Consider the following 11489-nt stretch of genomic DNA (forward strand, 5'->3'; position numbering starts at 1 on the left):
AAAATTAATTTTGCCGATTTTTTATTTTTCTTAATATTCGATGTTTCGCTAACTTCATATGAAGTTAGCGAATCACAACAGCAAAAAATGTTTCAAATTCAAATCGAGTTGGTGCTGAATTTGCCGCTTTTGTGCCGTTAATTAGTTGTGGAAAAATTAATTTTGTCGCTTTATTATTTTTTTAATATCGCGTGTTTCGCATCTTCATAAAGGGTGGTGAATTAGTGCGAAGAAGTCCAAATACTCATTTATCGTAAGAGATACGAAAAAAAGTTATTTAGCTACAAGATGCTGCCCATACAGGACCATATTATAAAAATATTTCCAAATATACACGGCTATTCGTATTGACAGGGTAACACAAATTTATGTTTTTTTTTAATGGAACACCCTGTATATTTTTACATTTTTGGATTCTTCTATACGTCTTCTTTACGAAAATATAAGCTTTTGTAGTAATATACGAATTAGTTTAAAAGATAATTACGTTTTATTGTTAATTTCGTAGCAATATTCACACCCTGTAGAATTGTAGTAATTTGACATAAAACTTTCTATTTATGTTCAAACGATTTTTAATATAGTCTACTATTGTTAAAATTATTAATATAGAGAAACGTTCAGTTTTAGTATACACAGTTGGCCAAAACTCGGAATGAGTATTTTTTGAGTTTTCTTAAATAGATTTTAGTATAGTATTGTAGTGAAATGATATTTTATGTAACTATTTATTTATTAAGTATTCCCTATACCAGTGCTTCAATTTGTGAGTTATTCGTGATTCTTTGAGCCACACATTATTTATTGCAACAAAAAATAAGTACGTGAAATTTTATTAGGTGACTGAAAATATTCAATTAAAATAATTTTTCGAAAAAAAAAACATAATAATCTAGACTGGTCGTTACTTTATTAATTTTTGAATTAATTAATTTATTAATTGAAGAGACATCAAAATATCTACGTACAAGATTGTTAGCGCGTAAAAGATAAACCAAAACATATAATATTCGCTAACTTCATAATATGATTTATAATATTATTCATAATAATATGAACTTCGACTCACAACAGCGAATAATGTTTCAAATTCACATCGAGTTGGTGCTGAATTTTCCGCTTTTTTGCCGCTCATTAGTTGTGGAAAAATTAATTTTGCCACTTTTTTATTTTCTTTTGATATTCGATGTTTCGCTAACTTCATATGAAAATAGCGAATCACAACAGCAAAAAATGTTTCAAATTCAAATCGAGTTGGTGCTGCATTTGCCGCTTTTTGCCGCTCATTAGTTCTGGAAAAATTAATTTTGCCGCTTTTTTATTTTTTTTTTTTTAATATCCGATGTTTCGCTAACTTCATATGAAGCGAATCACAACAGCAAAAAATGTTTCAAATTCAAATCGAGTTACGAAAAAATATTATTTAGGTAAACGTTGCTGCCAAGACAGGACCGTAATTTAAAAATATTTTCAAATATACAGGGCTATCCGTATTGACAGGGTGACGCAAACTTATGTTTTTATAAATATAGTACACTCTATATATTTTTCCATTTTTGGATTCTCCTTTATGTTTTCTTTCCTAAAATATAGGTTTTCATAATAATATACGGAGTAGTTTAAAAGATAATTACGTTTTTTGTTTATTTCGTAGCAATATTCACACCCTGTAGAATTGTAGTACCTACTTTGACATAAAAATTTATAATACTTCTAAAATTTCTAAAATTTCAGAAAAATTTCTTTTAGTTATGTTTAAACGATTTTTAATTCGGTCTACTATTGTTAAACATTATTAATATAGAGAAACGTTTGGTTTTAGTATACAGAGATGTATTTTATATATGTTTATGTATATACAGTGCGCTGGAATAAGTGTTACCCCCCCCCATGTTAACTCATTTATTTTCATAGTACATAATTAGTACAGTATCATAGTACATATATATTATAGCATCAATGTTTCGAACTTTACGCGATCCCTCTTCAGGTGAAAGTCATAATTTTGATTTTTTTAAATAGGCAAAGTACATCACGTAACACCTCATTTAAAAGCTTTTGAAATACTGATTACCAAAATGTATAATACTTGGGCAAAATTTCGGTCAAATGTTTTTTAAATGCATTCATTTTTTTAATCCTGAGAAAACTAATCTGAGACACAACTGTCTACACTACAATCACAATAAAAATGCACTAGATAGAAATAAACAAACCAAGACACGTTGAATGTTCGAGGACCACTCCCAAATCATGATTTGGGAGTGGCCTCGTGCTTGTTTATTTCTAGTGCATCTTAATTGTGATTGTAGTGAAGAGAGTTGTGTCTTAGATTCGCGAATCGACTATATTTAATTAACTAATGTTTGACGTTTTGGTTTCCACTGCGGAAATTGTTTTCAAAAAATCTTATTCTAAAAATACTGTGAATATTTTATAACCTGATTTGTTTAAAGGTTATAAAATCGTTCAAGAATTTTCAGAATAATCTTTTTTAATAAACATGCATTTTTCATTACACCAATAATTATTGTCGCTCAGTCGCTCTGTCCCATAACCGTTGAAATATCAACCTACTTCTTTGTTTCCCCGCGTATATTTAAATTATACAAAAACATTCAATATTTCGCTGAAGACAATTAATAATTGTGACTAATTATCAAACAATAGTTCTACTGTTTAACACATTGAACAACAAGTTTCTTTATTTGCAAATGCAATTCAGCCGGCAATCATAATACCAACACATAATAATGTATGTCTCGCATTGTTATCGCAAAATAGATTATTTCACTGCAAGACACCTGATATAAAGAAATTTAAACACCATTCGCTAATCAATTGACAAGCAGATAACACACAAAAATTAAACAATACCCTTTCGCATTTTGTAATGGGACCACTCAACAGAAATTAAACAGCGAATAATAAAATCAAAACCAGCATACGTTAGAATGAGACCCATTTTCAACAGTCGAGACATATCATTAAAAACAAAATACCGTCTGTTGAAATGCTACATACTCACAGTTCTGCTCTACGTAATGGAAGCGTGGACACTAACTGTTGCATCTATGTATCGGCTATCGCTAATTAGCGGCAAATAAGCGGCAAATTCAGCACCAACTCGATTTGAATTTGAGACCTCATTCGCTGTTGTGATTCGCTATGTTCATATGAAGTTAGCGACACATCGAATATTAAAAAAAAAGGCAATATTAATTTTTCCACAACTATTTAGCGGCAAATTCAGCACCAACTCAATTTGAATTTGAAACATTATTCGCTATTGTGATTCGCTAAGTTCATTATGAAGTTAGAGAATATTATATGTTTTGGTTTATATTTTACGCGCCAACATTCTTGTAGTAGGTATTTTGATATCTATTCCAATTAATACATTAATTAATTCAAAAATTAATAAAGTAACGACCAGTCTAGATTGTTTTTTTTTTTCGAAAAGTTATTTTGATTGAATATTTTCACGATCACCTAATAAAATTTCACGTACTTATTTTTTGTTGCAAAAGATAATGTTTGGCTTAAAGAATCACGAATAACTCACAAATTAAAACAGTTAGGTATAGGGAATGCTTTAGAAATAAAAAAGTACCATAAAATATCATTTCACTACAATACTAAAATATTCTTCTGAAGCTATTTCCTTGTGGCATTTTTATGATTAACTATTTAGATGGGAAATAAGCCACAATTAAATTGAAAAAATAATTTTATTAACGTTTCGAAGCCCAAATCGGGGTTCGTTGTCAAAATACAAAATACTATCCCATCTAAATAGTTAATAATACTAAAATACTAAACTAAAATCTATTTAAGAAAACTTAAAAAATATCTACTCATTCCGAGTTTTGAGACCAACCCTGTATACTAAAACTGAACGTTTCTCTATATTAATAATTTTAACAATAGTAGACTATATTAAAAATCGTTTGAACGTAAATAGAAATTTTTATGTCAAATTACTACAATTCTACAGGGTGTGAATATTGCTATGAAATAAACAAAAAAACGTAATTATCTTTTAAACTACTTCGTAAATTATTACAAAAACCTATATTTTAGGAAAGAAGACATAATGGAGGATCCAAAAATGTAAAAATATACAGGGTGTGCTATTTAAAAAAACATAAGTTTGTGTCACCCTGTCAATACGGATAGCCCTGTATATTTGAAAATATTTCTAAATTATGGTCCTCTCTGGGCAGCAACTTTTACCTAAATAACATTTTTTTATATGTCTTACGATAAACAAGTAATTATATTTCTTCGCACTAATTCCCACCCTTTATGAAGTTAGCGAAACACGCAATATTAAAAAAAATAATAAAGCGACAAAATTAATTTTTCTACAACTAATTAACGGCAAAAAAGCGGCAAATTCAGGACCAACTCAATTTACACTTGGAACATTATTCACTGTTGTGATTCGCTAACTTCATATATGAAGTTAGCGAAACATCGGATATTAAAAAAAAAATAAGAAAGCGGCAAAATTAATTTTTCCACAACTAATGAGCAACAAAAAAGCGGCAAATTCAGCACCAAGTCGATTTGAATTTGAAACATTTTTTGCTGTTGTGATTCGCTAACTTCATATGAAGTTAGCGAAACATCGGATATTAAAAAAAAAGAAAGCGGCAAAATTTATTTTTCCACAACTAATGAGCGGCAAAAAAGCGGCAAATTCAGCACCTAGTCGATTTGAATTTGAAACAATTTTTGCTGTTGTGATTCGCTAACTTCATATGAAGTTAGCGAAACATCGAATATTAAAAAAAATAAAAGAGCGGCAAAATTAAATCTTCCACAACTAATTAGCGGCAAAAAAGCGACAAATTCCCATTGTGTTTGCCATAATATTTGCGAGAAGTGATTCGCTAACTTTATGTACATAATAAAGTGTCCACAAAAAAATACATAACTTTAATTAACGAGCTATCTTACAAATTAAAAAAAAAACACAAATTTTTCCAAAAAATAACTTATCAAAATTATAGTAATTGTTTAAAATGGCCACCACCTTGTCGAAGACAAAGTCTTGATCTTTTTGTTATTTGTCTGACTGACTTCCTTATATCGTCAGGGTTATTCGTCATTTATTGGAAGGCGTCTCGAATCCGCTCAAGAAGTTCTTCTCTACTATTTATTTCCTCATTCGACATTTTGGATATATAGATATCTAAAAGGTATTTTTCAGCAATCTTTTTCTGTTTTTCTTTTAATATTTAAGATAGTTTGTTGATTAAAGTTATGCATTTTTTGTGGACTCTGTATTATTTATTTATTAATTAAAGGTGAATATTTGTTATGAATTATTTGTCGACATAATAAGAAAACGACATAAATCTATTTTTTATATTTTGCAATATTTTTTAATCCGGACCTGGATTTTTTACAATTTTAAATAAATTAATTGATTGTACACTTTAAATAATATTTGCGTGCCAATTATAAAGTAAATATACAGAGTGGTTAAAAAGTTATGAACCAAATAAGAAAATGGCAAAATAGATAAAACACCCAGTATCTTTATTATTAATGAAGTAAGACCCATTAAGTATGGTATTTTTGAGACCGCCTAAGTGTCCTCTTTCTACAGTTAACGTATGTTACTTTCCCAATGAAACACCCTGTATAATTACCATATAATTGTTATTTTTTCGCAGATTATGCTACAAACGAAGTATGCCTAGACTACTCCTTGGTGATAGCTTTAATCATTTTATGGATAATAATTCAGATATTCTTCGTCATCGGTTCCATAGTACTAGTCAGAAGATATAAACGATACTACCAACACGAATGTACAAGGCAATCTATGGAGGAACTGCACAAAAACTTTGGGTTTGGAAGTAGCAATCTAGAGAATAGAAGAGTACATTGGGCTGACACGGAAAATATTCTTTGACGCATGAAGAATGGACTTTTGTGTAATATAGACTGATTTCTTTTTGTAAATATGATTTAATTTGCAAGCTTTTTGTACCGAGCCACAAAGAAAAGTCGGAACTAAAGTAGGTTGTGCAATTTACATTTAACCCTTAGTCTCCCAACTGTACTTTAAGTCCGCCTTATTTTTTTAACTTTTTAAAATAAGCTAAAAGCATTGTTTTTTCCTAATGATCCTTTAGAGTGCCTACCTACAAATCATATTCTCTATTTAAAATGAAATTAGGGTTAAATAGGCTAATAATAGGTTAATATGAAGGGTTAAATAGAATTGTGTAGACTACTCTGATTTCGTTTTTTTTATTCAGTAAATGATTGTAAGAATCAAGTCAAAATTATTCTTCTTCTCTTTTATTTATAGCTAATTTTTGTTGTTATATAACACCCTTTTATATGTACAGTGTGTTCCAAGGAAAATTTCACCCCAAAGAAACTCAGAAACCAAGAATTTCTTCAAAATTTAAGAGAACAGGTCAATTTGTATTGGGAGGGGGACAAATTAATATTCATTGCATAATTCATGCACTCAAATGTAACCCCCTAATGCCCCGCATCAACCACCAGTTTTTTTAAATAGCAAGTGTGGTCGAGTGGCACATCATTTGAAAGGTGATTTTTTTATCTACACAACACTCTATTTTTTAATTTACGTAATAACGTTAAGAACAAACCACTTATAAACAATAATAGGCTACACGTACCTAACACCAGTTATGATAGAAAGATTACTGTATGCGGACGACGGCGACGTCGCGTCGTTCTCATAGCAGACAACCCAAGAAAGATGCAACGATTAATTGATGTATGGACTAAGGAAATAGAGAAAATAAAATTATAAATAACCATCAGCAAATGCAAGACGATGAAAATAGGTCAGCAGAAGCAGGATATTGGAGGCGAAACACGAGTGTTCTGTGTAAAGGACAAGAATTGGAGAGGGTGACGGCCTACGAGTACTGGGCACGATAATATCGAATGACGGAAAGCTAGACTTAGAAATTACAAATAGGACAAAGAAAGTTACGAAAATATAATATTATGCAATTAATAATACGATACTGGGAAAAGGGGAAATCAGCCAGGAAACAAAAATAAATGTATATAATACAATCACAGTACCTATACCAACTCTTCTATATGCACGCGAGACATGGATTACAAATAAAAGACATGAAAGTGCCATAAATGCAGCAGAAATGAAGCAGCTGAGAAAAATAGCTGGAAAGACGAAGATGGATAGGGAAAGGAACGAAAACATCAGAAACGTGCTAAGTCAGGCACCAATAGAGAAAAAAATTGAAAAAAGAAAACTGAATTGGTTTGGACATATAACTACGATTAACGAAAACAGACTAGTAAAGAAGGTAACAAATGCCAAAAGACAGGGGAAAAGATCTGCCCAGATCTAAAAAGGGGTGGATGGAACAAATCGAGGAAATCGGGACCAAGAGAGGGAAACAGTAGGGATGGGAAAAACCTACCGGTTATAACCTAAAACCGGTTTTTTTTCTTTGCAATAATCGGTTTTTCCGGTTGTTTTTATGTGCCGGTTATAATCGGATTTTTCTTTTTAAAGTAATAACCGGTGAAAAACCGGATAAGTGGAAAAAATACTGAATTCAGAGAAAACATGGGAAACATTTTGCCCCCCGCGTGTAAATAAGAAGTTTTAAGCTGACTGAAACCGATTTCACAACACTGATGACTGATTTCTATACGCTGTGAGCTTCGCTGGTGTCGCTCCTGGCGGATTACTAATCAACTTTCACTGGTAATTTTTAAATTTATTATTTAATTGTTATCGCTTAATATTTACAACGCAAAAAAGTAATTAAATTATAATCGATTTTTTTAAGATTTTGCTAATCATTTTGACGTTCTATTGATAAAATATGAATTTCTTACTTCGGATACTTTCACAATTATCGTATAGATGGCGGTAAGGTTAATATATTAATTTATAATTATATATTACGGAACATTAAAAAAACTTAAATTCAGTATTTAAAACGTATTGTATATTTAAGGTAAAAATATATAACACAGCTTTGGCAAACTAATACTTTTTATAATTAATGTTTTTAATTTTAATTTTAAATTAATCACTTTGACATTTATGTCAAATTTCCAGTAATCGTTTACAGACTTGTCACTACTGGCGCTCGAGAATTTGTAAATATCCCTTCTACGTACGAGCTCACAGCGTATACAGTCGAACCCGCTTATTGGAATAGCCTTTGTACCAGGCAAAAATATTCTTATAACCGGGATATTCTAATAACCGATCATTGGTGGCTAGTCGAAATAAGTGTACCGAATATACGTAATAATATTATTTACATACTATGCCAATGTGTAGTTTTACATACTATGCCAATATGTATATCATATATGTACACCTACATAATCAGTATATGTAAATGGTTTTAGGTCTTTTTACGTCAATAATACAGTAGTGTAACTACTACTTATCTATGTATGTGTTAAATACCAAATTACATTATATTATATATGTGAATGAATACAGTAGCAGTAGGTAATTAATATATAATGTATGCAATATGTAGATATGTAAATATTTTCTTATTAAAATGCATATAACAAAATTACTTATTTTTTCTTGAGAAATTATCGGTAATTATAGCTTTTTGTTGTTAATCCGTGCGGTCATCCTTAATCCATTGGTTGAATGGAACTTTTATTGGCGGCAAGAAATGGATGAATTGAATTTAACAAAGCCATAAGCCTCTCTGGGTGAATTCTAAATAAACTGCTTCTAACAATTTTATAGCAGGCAACAGTGCCTTTGTGTAGACAAATAAAAATTACTTTATGACCCATGCATTTGTCGGCTAAAAATCGAATTGGTACTCGTAACAAAGTAATAAATATTTATTACCCTAATAATATCTAATCCATAATCCTTGACGACTGACCATAATAACCAAACATAATTTAAATTTTTAGTAAAATTGTAAAAAAAAATAGTCGTTGACCTGCAAAATATGCTAATAAGCGGTATTATCTAATTAGAACCTATTCCAATAAAAGGATAAATTTATTAAGGAGTAAATGGAAACGTTTCGGGAACTCGAATTTATATTCCATAAACCGGGATATTCCTATAACAGGGATTCTAATAAGCGGGTTCGACTGTAGTAATATGGACTGATAGTAATTTGAATGGAATATCACAAACTAAAGCGCAATGTAAATGTAACCTAGTGGGTGTTGGCTATGACTAAAAAACCGAACACCGGTCTTTGGAATAACCGATTTTTTGACCGGTTATAACCGCCAGGATAAACCGTAGGTAAAATAAACCGGTATAACCGAAAACCGGTGTTTTGGCAACAACCGCCATCCCTAGGAAACAGTGCAACAGATGAAGGAAAGGCAGGAGACCGAAAGGCGTGGAAGAAATGGGTAAAAAATGGGCTAGGTGACACCAAAGTCGGACGCCCTTATATGGCATAAGGACGAGGAGAAGAAGAAGTATATAACTTCAACGATAATTTTGGATTTAACTAATTTATTGGTTAAATGCCAGTAATAACAAGAAAAATAAAATTTCAAAATTTCACCCAATTACCTAATAAATTAAATGTTATTAATGACCTCCAATACCTTAATTGAATCAACCTGCAAATTGATATCAACACGTCACTGTGTTAGATATTGTTTTTCTTTTTGTAAAATATCACATATCTACCTAATTGTCGTTATGGGAGTAACAATAATCCTCATTTATTTATAGAGACACATACAAAAGACATTTTAGGGAATCACGTTATTGGACTATTATTTCTTGAAGAAAATTTCAACGGAACAATCTATTTAAATTTCTTAGAAGACGTTATTGATCCGCTGATCACTGACATATTAGAATCTGGTAATACTCTTTTAGAGGATAAACTGACTTTCCAAGAGGACGGCGGGTACCCCCACATTATGATATATATGCGTAAGACAATTTTTCAATTAACTAATTGATGGATTCGACCGTTACTTGATGGAAGTTCATTTTATCTATCAATAAAAACACTGAAAACGTTTGTTTTCTATACTTCCACACAATTTATTACAACTATGACTATACAGCTGTTTCGGCAGAGTGCCTTTCTCAAGTGATTTAGATTACTATGGTTGCCTTTTTTTTAAGTCTTTAACTGAAGAGGTTGGGGAGTGAGGAGCTGTTTGTCTCGAGTTGGTCATTCAGAAACATATCTGTATTTTTCAATTTATTAATTTCCATAGATTCTGATAAAGATAGCTTAAGGCCTTTATTTTGAATAAATGTGCAGAATTTGAAACTGTTCATTAAAAGAATGATTATGATCTAGAAGGTGAAGTGCGCATGTAGAAAAGTCTGTTTTTCTATTGTTCTTTTTGCTTTTGTGTTCTGCTATCCGTTTGTCAAAGGTTCTGCCAATTTGACCGATATAAGTTTTCGGACAGTCACCACAAGTTAGTTTGTAAAAACTGGTGTTATTCCTTTCTTTTTTATGTATATGGCTATTTTTGTTGTTATCTTGCCAGTATATGTGATAGAGCAGAAGGTACTGGGTTCTTTCTTATGGAGTTTTTGGTTTAAAATTTTGTTAATTGTTTGTTCGTTATAGCCATTGTTTACTGATATTTGTTTAATGATGTTCAGTTCTATCTCGAGTTCTATATGATGTTCAGTTCTATGTTGTCACATAGTTGTAATAAATTTTGTGGAAGTTTTCAGTGTTTTTATTGTTAGATTTTCAATTAACGTTTTCCAGAGCGTTAGATAGACAGAAGTGGTCCAATAGGTGGCCAGCCAGATCACCGGATCTTTCGGCTTTGGATTTTTTTTGTGGGGATAATAAAAATCAAAAATATACGTCGCTCCGCCTCCAGATCTTGCAGAATTGCGACAGAATTCCGATTATTGACACCGGAGGTATTTACAAATGTACAAAGAGGCTTTAAAAATAAACTGTATTACTGTATATAAAGGTCACAGGAGGTCATTTTGAACATTTAATTGGTTAATTTGATCAAATTTTATGTTTTTTGTTATTACTGACGTTCAACCAATAAATTAGTAAAATCCAAAGTTATCGTCAATCCGTAAATTAAAAAGAATAGAGTGTTGTGTAAAAAAAAATACCTTTCAAATGATGTGCCACTTGACCACACCTGCTATTTAAAAAAAAATGGGGGTTGATGCGGGGCAGTAGGGGGTTACATTTGAGATCATAAATTTTGCTCCCAATACAAACTCATCTCGAAAATTCGTCTCCCTCCCAATACAAACTGACGTGCATTTTTATATTTTGAAGAAACTCTCGGTTTCTAAGTTTCTGTGGGGGTCAAATTTTCGTTGGAACACACTGTATAATGTGTATATTGTATATTAAATATAATAATTTTACCCTGTAATTATTTATTGTGTATCAATCTTAAGCTTTTTTTAATTTGAACATAAAGTGCCTATTATAATACCAAAGTTGTCTTTAGAAGTCTAAAATAAATGTTTTAATCTATAT

General features: G+C 30.9%; 1 protein-coding gene across 1 annotated transcript in view; it reads left to right on the forward strand.

Moving 5' to 3' along the window:
• The window catches only part of LOC114337291 (uncharacterized), a 253577-nt gene extending 242089 nt beyond the window's left edge, over positions 1 to 11488 (forward strand). Inside the window, exon 11 of the mRNA XM_050648395.1 lies at positions 5688 to 11488. Coding sequence (XP_050504352.1) covers positions 5688 to 5929 — 242 coding nt within the window. The 3' untranslated portion in view covers positions 5930 to 11488. The remainder of the gene's footprint in view (positions 1 to 5687) is intronic.
• Position 11489: the final 1 nt, after the last annotated feature.

Source organism: Diabrotica virgifera, chromosome 4, assembly GCF_917563875.1.
Source record: "Diabrotica virgifera virgifera chromosome 4, PGI_DIABVI_V3a".
In the NCBI taxonomy this organism is placed as follows: domain Eukaryota; kingdom Metazoa; phylum Arthropoda; class Insecta; order Coleoptera; family Chrysomelidae; genus Diabrotica; species Diabrotica virgifera.